At 42.9% G+C, this 18042-nt stretch overlaps 1 protein-coding gene across 3 annotated transcripts in view; it reads right to left on the bottom strand.

The window, feature by feature from the left end:
- Nucleotides 1-18042, bottom strand: part of NELL1 (neural EGFL like 1) — a 286319-nt gene that overhangs the window by 264240 nt on the left and 4037 nt on the right. For all 3 annotated transcript variants that reach the window (XM_052694359.1, XM_052694361.1, XM_052694362.1), the window contains exon 2: nt 17874-18002. In XM_052694359.1, coding sequence (XP_052550319.1) covers nt 17874-18002 — 129 coding nt within the window. The remainder of the gene's footprint in view (nt 1-17873; nt 18003-18042) is intronic.

Below are 18042 nucleotides of genomic sequence, written 5' to 3'. Positions count from 1 at the left end.
TGTCACTTCAGCAAGTTCACAAGTGGTCAGCTACTGATTTTCTGACAATTTTTAATGGGATGCCAAGCCATTTGTGTTTGCTGTGACCAGATTAAATTGCTGTAAATATGGTGTGCTGCAGTCAGATAAATAGGCTCCTAAATTCTGAGGAATCTCAAGCACTGCCTCTCCCAACAGAATTCACCAAGCTCCAATTTCAGCTTTTACCGTCAGCTCCGTTACTGCCTTTCCACTGTACATCAGAGGGAACCTGTCCTTGCACCATTTAAGGCAGAGATGTATTACTGCTAATAACGCTACATGGTTGTGCTTCTGCCCAAGAAATAAATACAAGACATGCCTGCAATATGCTACAGTTTCAGGGATTTCTCAGTTTAAGCAAGCAAAGCGTGACAGCTCATGCAATATTTATTGGAACTGTGGTGTGACCAGGCAGATCCAGAAATATTCCAGTCTCACTAATCCTATCCATGCCCAAGCAGCAGCAGCACACCTTCTCCTATATCATCCTCGAAGGTTCAAATGCACCATCTCCCAACACATCCATTTTTATTTCATCCTTTTACTCACAATACATCATCACTCCCAAAGATGATTAAATGACAAAGTGCAGAAATTGTGGCATTTCACCTTCCTACCCCTTGTCATGTTGCTCATGCTGGGCCTTTGTCACACATTCACGAGACCTAAGCTGCTTGCAGTTCCTGGGTGTCACAACCAATTAGAAGCCTAGCAAGCTTCCTTTAGAAAAGGTTTATTTGAAGCCAAAAATGCCAATACAAATTCTCAGCTGGTAGAAAACCTTATAACTCTATCGAATCTTGAGAAGCTGGCCCAGCATGAGTGCTGTAATACACAAAGGAGTGATGAGATTTACAATTCAGAATTTCACTGCAGGGGAGGGGGGAAAAAAAGAATCATTAACTGAGGCTTTGCAAACTGAAAGAGAAGAAGCTGGCTTGAAAACAACCCGAAACTCAGGAATGTTGACTATGGAGGGAACGCCACAGACTGAAACCAAACTCTAAGGAAGAAGTATTCAAGCATGCTCTGTAATTGGGTGTCTCAACTTTCCCTGTACAGCTTAAAGCCCTTCAAATGAGCCTCCATGCTCAGAACGCATAACACACTTGCACTTTGGAAAGCTCACCTCTGAAAAGTACTGCAAATTAGACATCAAAAAATACAACTCATCACTTAAAAATCTTTGCCAGAGGCTCAAATTCACCCAATAAATAAATATAAAGGTCCACCTTACAGCACCTATTTGTCCAATACCACTTCCATCAGAAGAGAACAAAGCTTCAAAGAACATAAGTAGTTTCCACAGCCAACAGAAAGGGGAATGGAAGAAAGCACAGAGCAACAGGAGCAGGTTTTGTGTTTACCTACAAGATTTCATTATGCCTATCATTACACTCATGGAGCTTACCAAGCGTTACTCCTGGCCACAAATACTACTAGTCTTCTTTGAAACAGCTGACACAGGAGACACAGCACAAAGTATTCCATATATCAGGAAGCTCCCCAATATTACACCCAACTGCTGAATGTATCCTCTACTACACTAACTTAACGCACCTTCCACTTCTAATGGCTGCCAATTTAAAACACACAGCGGGTTTCTGACCCACTACACTGACAGAAAATCCATCAGTACTGCGTACCAAAGCACAAGTACTGTTCAGAAATAACATTTCCAAGCGCTGACAGCTAAAGACTGCTGTCTTGTTCTGAAGTCTAAGAACCCTCGTATCTCACAATTTTGTTGATAACGGTGCTAAACTCACCAGAAATAATATATTGCTTCTTTGAAGCTCTCAAAAATTTTGTTAAGTGAAAGCATAGACAGTGCTGTCAGTGGAACACATGCAAAAATTTCAATCAAGTCATGCAAAACACAACACATTCTAAATGGTCCAGATATAAAGCCATATACCCCCCATTTATCCACCAAATTTTATACAAATACCAGGCTCCTTAGTCAGATTCATCAGTGAATTATCAATTAACTGACTACTCCAGTTAGAAACGTGCTTGGAAATATCATGTTTTATTCTAGACCAGTGCTTAGTCACAAATACACTAACAACATGAACAGCACATCACATTAACTCCATTGATTAAAAGCAGAATTTGCCATAGATACAAAGTCCTGAAATTCCAAAAATGTGGGCCCAAACTGCTAGATAACAAACATTACTCAGGTGCTGTTTTGCAACCCTATTCTAAAGTAATCCATAACAAGGAAGTTTAGCTTTTTAAAAACAAACAAACAAACAAACAAACAACACACTTCTAGGGTTGGAGCTGCTTGTTGGTGTAAATCTGCTCGTTACCAGGCCAAGGAGGTACCAGTGCACAGGAGCATCCTCTCGCTGCAAAACCAAAGACAAAACTGCAGGTGTAGAAACATCTACTGGCAGAATAATAACAAGGGGTAGAGAGGGTTTTTCCCAGCAGTGAGACAGCAGGTGAGACTCAATAGCCTGCAACTGGACCTGGGAGCAGAGGAGCCCCTGAAGGCTCAACAGGAATCCAGGAGTTCGCATCCATAATGCAGAGTGCAGGCAGCTTGCTGTTCTAAAGCTCACGTGCCTCCTGAGGAATCACAGCAAGGAGGCACACAGGCCTCAGAGACAGCGCAGCAGGGCAACCTGATCTCCAGGTATGTCATCAATTCATGTTTTGCATCACTTCTGCAGGAAGTGCCACACTAATGAATTGGGAGTACAATCCACTTAAAGTAAGAGCTTTCTATTTACAAGCTGATTTTCACTCAAAAAAAAAAAAAAAAAAAAAAAACCAAAAAAAAAACAAAAACAAACCACCCTGAACACACATACACCCCCTCACTGCAGGTGTCCAAAGGGGAAAATATATTTTACACTCTCTATAAAAATAACTGCCTGCTTGTAATGAAATGCCATATTTCCTACATAATGTAGAACGATACAGGCTTACACAGTAATCTTCAGTGAAACATCACTTCATGCCTGGATGATAATGGAATCTCAGCAATAAACAAAATAAATAAATAAGTGCAGATACAACTTTCATATGCCCTTCTATGTGATTATATTTTCTTAATGTGAAATACTGACTGTCTGGAGGGCTTTTTAAATATACTGGAATGCTTCTAAAAGAAAAAACCCACAGACTGAAAGTATAACAAGTACAACAGATACAAATCATCTCAGAGCATTAAGTGAACTTACTTTCCTCAGCCAAACAGAGAAACACAAGATACCTCCACATTAACAAGGCAAAGTTCTCAGTGTCCATAACCCATGGTACAAAAGGAAAGGGAATTACATGACTGTTTGGACTGGAGCTCAAGGCCTTGGAGAAAAAGAAAATCACACAACTGGTCTTACAAGACGAATCCCAATCCATCTGGGAAATCTTTATTCTTCACTAAATGCTTCCATGAGGAAAAAAATATATATATATATCACTAAAAACGCAGGTCTAAATCAAGCTGGGTCTTCTGTAACAAGACACAGTTTGTCATTAACTACCTTGCTTTAGTACTTTCTTGTTTTACTTCCTTATTCCAGCAGGGAATGAAGAGCATGCAGCTCTATTGGTAACCTCAATCATTGCAAAACTATTTGTTTAAACGCGCTTTTGGGACATCCTTTGCACAATCACGCCAGACAAGCACATAGAAATTAATCCTACAACAAGAGAAAGTCTGGATCTCAGTGACAGCAATTAAAGAATCGAATGTTGCAGCAGACTGGCTTTTACCTTGCTACGGGCAAAATCCAATAAGAGCTAAATCTCTCTATAGAGAGAAACACAGAAATAAAAACGGAGTGCTGAGTAAGTTATTTCAGATGCCAGCTTTTCAAGATGGAACCAAGAGCAGAAGAGGCAGTGTCCAGAAGTTGGCTGGGATGGAAACAGAAGACAGCACCACAAAACCCTTCTCAGTGAAGGCAAGCATTCACCGAAGCACAGACTCCTACATTGGCCTCATAGACTGTCTATCAAAGAACTGATAAAACCAGTGCCAGACGCCCCTGCTGCCCATCTGCTCCCACTCCTCTCCAACCATTACTCAGCCCAGACAAGACGGTGACAGAACCTCTCCCTTCCCCTTCAGCTACTACCAAATAGGCTCACAGAAGGCATGATGTTCTCCCACGAGTACATCTCTGCTGCTAGGTATTCTCACCAGCACAAAAAAAGACATGCTAATTGCTTTATTCGCCCTTGCCTTGCTAGCTCCGCTCAGAGTTGGTAATAAACAGTAGGAAATCATGTTCAACAGCACAGCTTTCTAAATTATGATTATTCACTATAAATCACTTTTTACATGTTGCTTCAGACAATGTTCCTCAAGAATAAGATCCATCTGCAGTGAAATGCTTGGCGATTTTAATATGCAAACCTCCCACAGAGATGATGTCTCATTTTAATTATTCTTTCGGCTTAATGGGTTTTCATTAAATTAGAGGAAGGAGCAATTATCAGGGTGAATAGCTAATGTTACAAAGGTAAGCTCCCATGACTATACAGCAAAGGCAGTTCTGCTAGAGAAGGTGGAAAAACAGTAATAACGCAATGTAAACTCTTCCTTTGCAGCATGCAAAACTATCCTGGCAGTAAACATTAAGATATCACTGACAAACATACATCAGAATGACAACTAGTTTACAAACTAGGTCTTGCCTAACAAAATTAATCTAGCATTCAAAATTACAGATACATTTCATTCCATCCAGTAAGCTACTGCAAATCCAGGCCTAAAACTCCAGATGCCAGGGAGAACAGAATTCTGAGCCACCAAAGAAGTGAAACTGCTGCTTATCGACTCACCGCTGCTCCCCAGCCAATCAGTTGACTCAGGGGCTTACTGTCAGGCTCTTCACTACTTGAAAGCTCTCCCAGCCTGAGCACTGGCTGGAATGACCACACTCATGTTAATTAAGTTGTTGATCGAGAGGTTAAGCCTCATGTTTGCTTTATCAGCATTTCAACCTGAACCGGGGAAACTGAGCTGCTGTGGAATAAGCGGAGCAGCAGATATCATGCAAGACTTGGAAATTAATTCACACTGAGAGAGAAGGAAGCCACCTCTGTTTGTCAAGTCTCAGCTCCAGCAGGGGCAACGCAATGGGCACAGCAGAAGAGAGCTGCAGCAAAGCCTACACTGCAGGGGCAGCCCCTCTTCCCTACATCTAGGCTTTACATCTCCAGAGCCCTTCTCATCTCCACGCAGGCAGACAGAGCACTCAAGGCAAACGGCACTCATTCTTCCCATGACAAAAGGACAAGCAGCAGGCTTGGGTGCACGCAACAACACAGCAACTAACACCACCTTTTCCAGGCATTTGGTGGGTGCAGAGCACAAGCAGGAAACTCGAGCAAGCCCAAAGGCTTTGCAACAAACTTGCTGTCGAGGGCAGCACTCACCTTGCCGCTCATCACCTGCTGCTCAGGCAGTTCCTTTTCCTCACTTGCAATATTTCAAGCAGCTACAGGGCACAAGCTCACCTCCTCAAGTAGGCTCAAATTCGTCCTCAAGGGACTCATGCTGAAATCAACACTATTTACAAATGGATGATCCCTTAAATTAACTACTTACTCCAGAGCTGGTGGAAATGCTCCAGAAGTTACACTAGCACTAACAGTGCATCATCTGCTCTTAAATCATGTGAGTTAATCAAATTACATGCCTTGTTAGTTAATTAGCGCAGGAGTCACTGATTATAACTTCTTTTCCACTGTTTATCTATATCAGCTAACATATCGCATCACTGCAATTGCGATAAAGGCTGCTGTTAGCAAATTTTGGAAATAATCAGCTGTTCAAAAGAGTACCAACTACACTAGCAATGCAGTCCCGAGGAGCAGCCTGAACACAGCCAGCAGGCCTGGGTGCCACAGTAGTGAGCAACACTCATTTCCAGGACTCATTACTGACACAGCACAGTCCACTCCAGCGCTCTGCTTCAGAGAATGTTAAGAGTCACTGCCGCACAGGATAATGAGACACCGAAAAATACAGCTTCTGTTCTGGCTTCATACAAAAGCAATTCCCTTCTACAGAAGATCTTCAGGAAAGCTCAGAGCAACAGCCCCTCAAAATTGGAAGTGATCTCAAGAAAAAAAAAATGAAGAAAAAAAAAAAAGGTAACACACATTGAACTTGGCAAAGCATGCAACACATACAAGAGATCTAAATGAGGATGCTACCATAAGGAGGTGAGTCTCTGGAGCCAAAAATCAGATAGAGAGGGTACATTTTGCATACAATTTTGCATTTTACTGATGGCACCCCTGAGCTCACTCCCTCCATCTACACCCCTCCCTCTCTTCCCCCCCCTCCCGGGGCATTTGCCATCTAGAAACACACTTCAGCTTTGTCAACTGACTACGCAGAGGGAGTGAATGATTTGTCATTTTAGAAATTTCAATAATTCTGATTTCTCATTGGCAGAGATAGCCTACAACCCAGATTTTCAGAGTAACGCCAAGACTCAGCAAAGCAGAAGAGGCTGAAAGCCCAAGTTGCTCAGTGCAGAAGATCTCAGCCTCACCCCAGCAGGGCTGCTCAGAGAGCAGCACTCGCCTCCCTGGTGAAGGGCTGTGTCCTTCAGCATGCACATCTGAGCACCAGAGCTCAGCAGCTGTTAGCTGGTCCTTAAAACAGAGGCCTCTGGCTCAGTTTCTTTGCCTGCAGAGAGAAATTACAGTGCCCAGTGCTACTTCTGGCAGCAAACAGACCTGGCTACATCCACACAAAGGTTTTGATTTCCAGTCCAGTAAAGCCTTTTAATCACAGGAATAATCCAACTAAAGGCAGTGAAATCACCCCACAAGTTCAAAGTTAGTATATGATGACATGCTCTCGTGGCCAGAAGCTCCAACAGTGGCACTCTTAACAGTTGCTTAATTATTTTTAAAGCATTTTGCTCGCTTACTACTAAAAATCATATGCTTTTTCATTTTCTTTATGCAATTTGTAAACAAATGTGTGCCATGAATTCATTCTCCCTTCTGTTTTCTTTACCTCAGAAAAATCATTTGCGTGTTGCTGCTGAAGAAAATTAACTCCTAGCTGCCTGCTTGATTTACTCACTGCATGATAATGGCACGGGGCACAAAACATTTGTCAAGGCCTCTCTCTGCTCAAGTATAATTCCTCCTGTCAGCCTCTTTACATTTATATTGAATGTTATAGCCACCCTTGTTTTGTGGGACACACGTGAGCACACATTTACACCTTTGCCCCAAATATGAATAATTCCATCTGTGTGAAGCCCTGCACACAGTTCCCCAGCAAAGAGGCACAACCACAGCTAACACACTTAGTCTCCCCCTGCAAGTTTCATACGAATTATTTGAGATCTAACAATTGTCAAAAATGCCACAGTAATAACTGTATTATCTTTTTACACCATAATTATGATTTTGAGCATGGCTTTTCTTATTTCATCTGAGCACACCACAACTCATGAATAAAATATGACAACTTTGATAGCATCCATTGCTGTGGGTTCATCCGTAACAGCAAACGTGCTCAGGGTACTAAGTGCTCCCTCTTGCTCCACAAGCCTTTGTTTTGGAAAATAAGCTTTTATTTAAATAGAACTGCCACATGTGTCCCTCTTTTTTGCATTTCTTGCCGTTAGCAATAACACCAGCAATCATGTTTACTTTCTGTTTTAATGACTACATTTTGAAACAATTAGGATGGCGTAAAGCTAGAGAAGCAGAATATCCCATCTGAAAGCTGGTACTTGCAAGACATCAAAAACCATTAAAAGCACCGCTAGCATCAGAGAACAAAAGACTAACACAGAGAGAGGAATACTATCATTAAGAAAAAAAACTTAATTCTGTTCTGGTTTTGTAATTAATTACAATGAAGCAAACCTAAGCAACTTCCCCCGTTTTGCTAAGAAGACTACTGTAACTAATAGTGCAGAGTGCTGCTCTGACAGCTCCTCAGTAAATTCCCCTACAAGGAAGGCTGGAGATAAAGGCCAATGCATGAGGTTTCCAAATCACCAGCATTTCCCAATTTATAGTCCAAATGTCACTTTCTAAGCTGCACTGCTTCATCTTTCAAACAGCATGACGAATATCTGCGGAGACCTCCACAGACCACAAAAACCATGACACATGCATCAAGCCCACTCTCCTCCCACACACCTTGGCTTAGTTGTTTTCCCTAGTCCTGAGAACAGGCTCTGAAATTCCAACAGTGATACAGGCAGTGAGCAGAGAGAGAAGCAGAGACGGATCTGTGCGCCGGCTGTAGGCAACCTTTCATCAGGGAAGCAACGAGTATTTTACCTCCAAGATCTAGTTTCATGCTTGTTGTGCTCTCAGGGCATCCACGCTACCTTGCAGCTTACAAAACACAAAAGGAAAAGGCAGGGGAAGAAGGAGCAGTGAGAAACACAACTGCCTTAACACCACCAACTTGGCCACTGTAGGAATCATCTGTTCCCACTACTGGAGAACTCCAGCTTCAACTGCAGAAGTTACTCATATGCACAGGGGGAACACAGGCACCTAGAGCAATCCCTGCAGCTGCAGTCATACTGTACTACTTTTGATTATTTTTTTTTCCTATTTACACCAGAGAGGATCAGTGGGACATCCAGAAACATTAGCAGACAGGCTGGGAGGATGGGGAGTGAGAGATTTTAGGAAGCCAGAACACCAGCCCTCAGACAGAGTACTGCCTGTGTCAAATCAGTGATTTACAGGCCCCTCTATTGTCAGAATTAGAGACAATTCGGCTGTTTTAGCAGGTGAGCAGCCTACGTAACTACTGATTTAATGAATGTTTTAGTGGACACCAGGTGCCGAAATCTTCTGCTCCATTTACTAAAAAAAAAAAAAAAAAAAAACCCCACACTACTAATGCTCTGCATTTTGTATCATTGAAAAGGCCACAAAAGGCAAAGCAATCACATGATATAGTGCCATAAACCAGCACAGTATGACATGATTACTTCTCACCATTTATGTGGCAAAAATGAAAAATGAGGGAAAAAAACGTCCCCCTCGTGTCATTTATACACCCACACTGCAGGTGGCAAGATTAATCTAGAATTTGGCATAGAAGAAGCAGGCTGAGGTCTCAACTAGCATCTAATTTTTATTCTTGATAGGTAGTTGAAGACAGCAGGGCTTTTCACTGCAGGAAGTTTTCCATGCCCACCTCTTGCATTTAGTCTGTAGCTGCTTTTGTGTACCTTTTTAAAATACAAAAATCTTAGAAAATAAACATCATCACGTGTCTTTTTTTCATTTAATTAAGCAGAGCAAACAGAAATATTCCCTTCAAACAGACATTAACATGTTTCCATTAAAACCATTTTGAGAAATCTAAAGACCCCTCTTGGGGTTCAGAGCACCCACAAAAAGACACAAGGCTTCACCGTCTACAGTGAGAACACAGTGCTTCTGCTCCACGAGCCATTTCACCAAGCAATGCTCCTGTTCAGCTCTCTTTGATCCCAGCACCTGGCCCACAAGCCAGACCTGCAGCACTGGGTGCAGGGCTCTCCACCCCTGGGCAGAGGCACAACTCCAGCAACCACCCCACATCGCTTCAACTTCCCAGGGCTATCACTAGCACACACACCTGCTCTGTGCAACATCACAGAATGCTACTCTTACCATACTGTAATTCTCATTTTCTAAATAAGTAATTAATAAAACCCGATTATGCGCTGCATAATAAGATTTAGGAGTATCAGGTCACTCATATCCTTTTGGGGGGAGGGGTGGAAAAGACATTTTTGTTGTGTTTCTGTTCTGATGAAGACACAAGAAACTCAAACTGTTATTCTCACTTTATCTAAACTGATCTCCTCTCATTTTAAGAACCTAGCTGCTCATGCAGCGGGGGAAGCGTGTCACATTTACCAGCAACGTCAGAAACCAATTCCTCCATTCCCTCTTTCCACCCACTGAAGAGTACAGACCTTTTGCCTTCTTTCTGCTTATCTTCCTTACAGGACTTTGTCAACAGTTTGCCAGAAGCATTGCAGGCTTTTAGCATACTACAGAAATACTGAAGTGCTTCTTCCATGTCCCTCTGTACTTGCCACGGCAGCAATGAAGATAGACAAGGAGAACAATTATTATCTCCCAGCAAAGCAAAAATAACTGCCAAGAGCAGAGGCAAGGCGTGCTCAGAATTCTTCCCTCATCATTAGAGACATGATGGGAAATCCAAAAAATGTCAAGTATAACAGAAGGGAGGATGACAACTTTCAGGATGGAAAAAAAATTGGAAATCAGTCATTGTAGTGTTGTATGGCCGTGTTTCTATTTTAGATTATGCTTATATTTTATTTTTAGGAGGGTGAGGGGTTAAAATGACTATAATGAATAAGAAAGTCTGTGAGGATTTACAAACTGTATTTTCATGTATGTGGGATACATTTTAGTCTTAGGGCTGCTTTGCTGTAATTCAAATTGAGACAGGAGTGGAAACAGCCAACACTGGATAGGTATACAGAAGCATCTTAAAAACCATGACTGAGCTCTGGCAAAGGGAAGAGCAGATTGCCTAACTTCAGAGCATGAGAGCACCGTTCAATATTTAGGTCTCAAGTAGTTGTTCCTTTCTTGATGATTCAGTTCACTCATCTCTACCCAGCTCATTGTACCTTGACTCCAGATCATCTCCCTCTACTGAAAGTGGTCAGTTTTGCAGAAAGCATAAACCCCTTAGGCTCATTTCTTCATTGCCAAAGAAAAAGAAAAAAAAAAACACACCTACATCACTTACACAAAACTAAAACATGAGCCATATTGAAAGAACAAACATAAATAAGAAGTTAAGCAGGTGTCAGTATTGAAGCCACAGAGGAAACCTTGCTCAGCCCTGCAGGAACACGTTACAACACCAACCTCAATGGCAGGATCACACACTGCTTTCCAGAGGGGCCCTGCCTCAGTCACTGCACAAAGCAAAGAACAAACAGCAAGTAACACCTATTAACAAGTAAGGATGTTGGCTTATTTTTATTGTTCAAGGCACACCTTGAAGAGTAAATCCACTGTATTTAAATCCTCCTCTGAAGACAGAGCAGAACATGACCAAGTTAATTATTCTAGCGCAGTATCTGAGACAGCAATTAATTAATTCTTTTCACACCACTGCTGTTAGAGAAAAGGGTATTAGTACCTCAGCTTTACAGGTGAACAACCTAAGCAGAGAAAATTAAGGCTCCAAGTCACTAATTAAATACACACGATCCAAGTTTTATCCTCCAAAAACATTTGTTAAAAGTTAGCACAAAGCACAGACACCCAGTGCTGCCAAATCTGAGCTTCCAGTGCTTTTTCCCCAAATTTGCTGTCCTTACTGCAAGCAAACCTTCACGCGAACCCTACCCACCCAATGCAAGACTGCAGCACTTAAGTTTTTCCCTCAGTTCCAGCTACTCACCTCTTCCTCCAGGCTGCATCTCTGGTGACCATCCTCCTTATCCCAGTGCCCACATCCCTTGCCCTCAGCACCCTCACACCACTCGTCACTGCTTTCCTCCCAGCCACCACCAATTCCCTCATTGGCCTCAAGCTCCTTGCCACAGCTGTTTCTCTTCTCTCCCCTCCAACTACCTCCCTGTGAGTTCCAGTTTCCTTGCCCTGCCTGTCACTGTTAATCTCATCCAACTGCTACTCACCACCCATTTCCCAGCATCAATCTGTATCATTCCCTGCCTCTTGGCAGGGCTCCTTTATCCCAGCTGAATTACTGGCTCTTTACATACTCCTGCATTTCCAGCTTTACTTCCCTCCTTTTCAAGCTTTCAGAGAAGTCTGGGGAAGAAGGGTGAAAAGCATGAGAGCAACTACAATCTCAAAGAGACCGAGTACCTGCTCACCATCCTGCTGACAGACATGAGCCGGAGAAGCTGCACTTTCTTTCATCACCCTCAGACAGGGCCACCAAGGAGCAACAGGCCCGCAGATGCTCAAACACACTGCCTGGTTTTTCCCCATAGAACTGCCATGGATCCAGGCTGTCACCCATGAAAGCACATCAGTGAATTTAGCCACTCAAACTTTCTGGCATCTTCGCTCTTAACAGCATTTGACAGAGCAGCTTTCACCCCACCAGCACCCCTCACACAGCCAAGCCCAGGTGCCGGCCCAGTCCCCAACCAACAGAGCCAGCAGCTCCAAAGTTCTGAGTAAATCCTAAAATGTGCTCTGGTGTTAGCCATAGCATCGTTACAGTTGGAAATTACCTCAGAGAACCCCCAGTTCAACCCCAATCCACCCTCACCAACCACATCCCCACAGTTCTGAAACATCTCCAGGGACAGTGACCCCCCAACCCTGTCATGGTTCTGTGTTTTTTTGTTGTTGTTTTTGGGTTTCAGTATTCCACATCAAAACATCATGTAGTGTACGGTGTATTAAAGTGTCACTGCCCCACGCTGGGCGCCAAAAATCTGTCACGGAGTTGACCAGATCAATCTATATCCATGACAGGGGCGACAGGCAGCTGCCCTCCCCCCCCCAACCCCAGTCCCACAAAAATGGGAAGGAATGGGGGGGAGGGCAGAGGCCTGTCGCCCCTGTCACGGACATAGATTGATCTGGTCAACCCCATGACAGACCCCCAGGCAGGCTGTGCCAGCACCTCACTGCTCTTTCTGAGAATAAATTCCTAATATCCAACCTGAGGATATTATTTCACCACTGCTCACTTCTCTCACACTGCAACTCTCACACTGCAACTCTGCACTTGGGTAAAAAGGAAAAAAAGAGGGTAAAATGCAAAACCCACTTCTGAACACAGATCCATGCCAGGTGCTGAGGTGCTGGCAGCAGAGATGCTATGAGGAGAGTCTCTGTGAGCAGAAGTGGCAAATGTCCCTGCAGAGCACTCTTGGCATCTCAGGAAAAAAAAGGGGCAAAAAAAAACAGCTAGGGGGGCTAAGCAGGCACCCAGCTGCCAGCCAAGGCCAATGAAGAGCTGTACCCAACAATAAATAAAAGCAACTCAATAAAGGCCCCTCTTCCAAAGCACAAGTGGGAGGCAGGAGGGAAAGACCTCTGCACCACTGGTGTCCCAAACCTCTCCCACATGACAACAGTGAGAGAAGTGCTCTGCTCCTCAGAGCTGAAGGAGGAGCAGGGCTGAAGTGCCCATGGAGTGCCCTCCCCTGCTTTGTTTCTGCCAGGTAAAAATGACATTGCTTGCACCTCCTGTTTGCTATGAACATCCCAGGAGAGAGAGCATGAAGCAATGGCCCCGGCTGATTACCTTGTATTAAGAGCAAGCAACACATTCAGCTTCAAAACTCAACTTCAAAGGGGTCTGGAAACACCTTCACTCTCTGAGAGAGAAATTAGCAAGTCAAGAAGGGAGCTGTCTAGAAATTGGGATCCGTAACATCCTGAGAAAAAATAGCTACAGGGAAGAACGCGCTGCTTCTGGAAGCTCCCAGGAGCATACTGAGAGGCACCTCTGCCCTGCAGCCCTGCTCTCCCTTCCACCTGAAGCAGGACGACCCTCTCATTGCAGGAACTCAACAAGATTTCCTCACAAAACAGTGCTCTATGCTCGAAGACACCCGTCGTTCTTTCTCTTTTCCTGTCAGAGGAAAATACAGCTGTATAGAAAAAGAAGCCAGAAGTAACCAATACAAAGCAGGAAGGAGCACGGCTGAACTCTGTGCCGCAGGAGCCACAGGCCAGGTGTTTCCCTTATAAATTCAGTGCTTGTTTAATACAAGTAAAAGAAACAGCAAAGTAAAAAAGGACTTCATAGAGGTGGACCTTTAACAGTATGTGGTGGTGGTCAAAACTACTCCGAGCTACAGACAGCACATAGAGTGAAAAGACAGTTCCTAATTTAAAGACCAAGTTTAAAAATACTGCCAGATTGGTAGGAAGGAGAAAAACAAAACCTTAATCAACTCCTTGTGGGAACTGCTTTGTAAATAATGACTTTAAGCCTCTATCAAAGAGGTTCAAGGGAGGTGTTGAGGGAAGAAGAATTAGAAAGAAATGAGTGTAGCTGACAGGTTGTAAAAGGAATAAAATTTTCCTTCCACAATGAGAACTGAGTGCTGAACAAAAGTCACTGATTAAGGTAATCGTATAATGTAACAGGCTAAAGATTGGGCTCACTTTACCCAAAAAAGCTCTGGAAAAAGCTGACCAGCTAAGTGCCTCCTCAGGCTTTATGTATAACTAAAGCCTTTCTCTGCTTCTGAACCTTCAGGTTGAGGTTTCCCCCCTGTGGGAGGCAAAGCAAGCCCTGCTTCTCTGCTATCTGAAGTATAGGATGGGACTGAGCTCCATTAAGCAGGATATTCATTGCTCAGTGCTTCTTAACATACTAGAACATATACCATAATCCTGTTATAGTAACTCATACAACTCAGTTACAACTCATTGTTGTAACACATTAAGGGGGTGATCAGTACTTCCAATACATTTCTTTGAGTTAGATTTCCCACCCACTCCCCTAAACTGATTCCCTGAATTCTTCAAACTCGTGGCTGGAGGCAAAAAAGATGTGCAGTTGGACACCAGGACCACGGGATCCCATTCCCCAAGATCACTCTAGTCATGAGTTTCCCCTCACCTTCTTTTAAACTTTTCTGTTAGAATAAGCAGACTGGATGCGACAATTATTCCCCCCTACTCTTTCATTTATTAATGACAAATAAGACACCACAATTTTAGGGATAACATGCTGTTTGCACAATTGCAACTGTGAGTTAGAAACTAAATTTCATCATCTAATTTGTGCTGTCAGCACCTACACCACTTTTCTGATTCCCTCATCCCCATTTCATAGAGAACGGGACTGAAACGTCCAAGTAACGGAACTTATCAATGAAAAAAAAATATCAAGCTGAAATAATCAAAGAAAAAATCCCAATAGGACCACTCAGATGACTGCACTTAATTGCAGGTTTCTATGCTTTTCTGAATTAGAAACAGATTTGCTTGTCCAAAAGCAACCCACATCTCCCAATTGCCGCTTTGGTTCTGTCATGCTGTCACACAGTTTGCAATGGAGTTAAATTTAATTCTTTGCCTGTAAAACTGTTTTGCATGGCAATCTGAATTTCAGCTCTTACTATCAGTATTATAAAATCAGAATTGGCTACAATTGAGGTAGCTTTGGACTTCAGGGGAAAAGTCATTCTACATTTCCTCTGTGATACATCAAATCCTGAGGTCAATCTCCAGAAGTTTTGTAACAAACAGTACTTCTATAAGAGAGCTAACGCCACTGATCAAAAAGTCAAATTAAAGATAGTCATTTATCTTCCTACTGTGCACTTGCTCCTTTTATCTTTCTGCCTCTAAATGCAACTGAGCATCCAAAACTCATAAAGCTTCCAGCACCAATGAGCTTAATTCACACAGGAAGAACCTTGCTAGGGAAAACGATTCACGTTTTCACTACAGTGCTATGCAATCTGGTCTGGGGCAGTTACCATTTCTCTACCTCACTGATTTAGACTTGCAGGGATGCACGATGTAAGACCCAGTTTGAACAGCTCTAGCAAAGTCCTATCAGGAAAAACATCCTACAAGACAGAAAATGTTCCCTGGGGAGCATTTGTCTAAGCTCAGAGCCCTACTACATTGCTGCAAGGACACAGCCAAAGTGGGGGTGAGGAGCAGGCAGAACTGCCCCGTGAAAACCACATGCCAGACAACAAACTCACAAAATCACTTTCTCTTTCTCTGATCAAGGAGACTCTGAGCAATGAAAGCACAATAGAGAAGAGGTCTCCTAATGAGGTGCCCTTATCAGCCATCCGCCTGCCAGGAGTGGGGGGAGCCCGTCTGCCTGCTGCCCCACACACTGACAGGAGAGCAGCAAGGCACAGCACATACCAGCTACTAACATCTGGTAAGAGCTGATCAGAGCAAAGCTCTGCTGAAAGAGAGCAGCAAATCCAGCAAGATACAGACATTTTTCAAGTAAGCGCTGACTTTCAATCTTTTCTCTCCCCCAGGACTGTCACGTTGGCTGGATTTCTGTGAAATTCTGTGGGGAAAGAAAGTACAACTTCTTCCAACCTATGCTTAGCAGTTGCCCATACATCCCTGTGGGCTCTGTACTAGTCTTAAGGTATGGCAAGATAAAAATTGAAATTAAGTACCTTCCGGTTCCAGCCAAAGGACCTGGCACACAGCCTAACTGTAGCTGTAAAGTAAGTCACCTCCATTACTAAATAAGACTTCATACAGCTGCTGACATTTAACAAATAACAGACAGGAACAAGAAGGGAAGCAGCCAGCAGGCAGCCACAGACTTCCATCCTATCCAACAGCAGCAGCAAAAGAGCTCTCACAGATCTCTCTCAGGAAGGAGCAATATTCCAAAGGTCTTGAGTCTTTTTCCTAGCTCAAGGGCTGATGAGCTCTTCAGAGACAGTAACTTCCTATGCCATCTTCCAAGAAGTTTCTATAAACAATATCCAAGAACAAGACTATTCCTGTGTCCATTGAAAAGATTTTTTTATTATTTTTTTTTTTTTTGCTGGAGGAATTAGAAAAAGCTTTACTGAGCTAATTACAGACTCTGAATTGTATATTCACTTCATATCATGAACTCTTGTTCATGTGAGTGGACATTAAAAAACAGATGTTCACAGAAGCATTGAGCTTTACAGGCAGTATTTTTTTTTTTATTTTTTTTTTTTTTAAGTCAGTCTTCTCTAAAGTTTGTAAGTTGCAGGTGCAGCCTTTCAAGGCAAACAGGACTGAATAGACATAAGATTTTCACCATTCAGTCTCAATCAGTGTCGTCGTCCCCCCTGCCCCCCAAAAAAAAACAACCCACATCTCAGTCATCTTCCCTACAGCTACAACTCCAAGTCTGTAACATCTCACTATGAGAGTTCATCAGCACAGGTGCTGTTAGCTGCACAGAATGGCAGTTGGAAATAATCAAGTAATTTAAGTTTGTTAGGCCACTGCTGCAGTCTTTGGAGGAATACCTGTACTGCAGCATTGGTTTCTGTGTTACAGATGAAGTCAAGTGTATCAAATGAAAAACTACTGGTAACTTTAAGTGATTAAATTAACACCCTGGGCACTGATCTGGCAAACAGTGAAAATTCACTACTCAGCATAGCATAGAAGATTGGAAACATGATTAACAAGATCTGAGATGGTCTCCAGAAGTGTCTGCTTTGCCACTTAACCTTGACCAGGCAAAAAACAGAGGGATGCTCCGTAACAGATGCTCCTACCCACACCTTAATGTTTGTTAATCTCTAGTGACATAAGTGTCCCTCTTACAAGACTTTGTCTCTTAATCTGGGCTTCTGGAAAAGCTTCCCAATTCATCCCGCATTTTACTCCATTAAAAAAAAATGTTTCTCAAGCATTATCTTAGATTATTGGATGAAAAATTACCTTTCAAAGTGACTGGTACTTAGTTCTGACAGTTAAACACAATATAGTTTGATCTTCTCACTTTGGTGGTTCTCTCAGTTGATGAAAGACTTGCTACACATTACTAACCAGTGTCAAGACATTATCTGCCTTCTCCTGTCTACACAGCTTCAGCTCTGTGCATCTCTTTCATGTGTACAATGACTGAGAGAAAGTACCCAAGAATACAACAGTCTATACCTTGGAACCACTCTGACATGCCTAATTGGAAAAAAAATACTGGGGAGTGTCATAAATCTACCAGAAAAAAAACCTTCTCTAGAGGCTGCTAACCTTGGTGACCTGGCAGCACACAAAAATCAAGAACCAACCAAAACCTTACGTATTTGAGCAAAAGAAAGTGACAAGTGAGACCACTATTACAGGGATTCAGGCATTAAAGCTCTTGTGAGCTCACACAGACAGAACTGGGGAAAGAGAGTCAAGAACACGTGTCTTACCTTGAAATAAAAATGCTTTGCTGGCATTGTGCAGTCCTGGCACTTGTGTTACCCCAATGGTTGTATTCATGAGATCCAGTTCTGTGATGATATCAATTTGTAAGTCAGGATCCGTTCCAAATCCTACAGCTGGGATGAGGGAGACAGAGTTAGATCAATTTTTATTTCA

This window comes from Tympanuchus pallidicinctus, unplaced genomic scaffold (assembly GCF_026119805.1).
Source record: "Tympanuchus pallidicinctus isolate F22 unplaced genomic scaffold, pur_lepc_1.0 scaffold3, whole genome shotgun sequence".
Classification (NCBI taxonomy): domain Eukaryota; kingdom Metazoa; phylum Chordata; class Aves; order Galliformes; family Phasianidae; genus Tympanuchus; species Tympanuchus pallidicinctus.
This window is presented reverse-complemented; position numbering and strand designations above follow the sequence as displayed.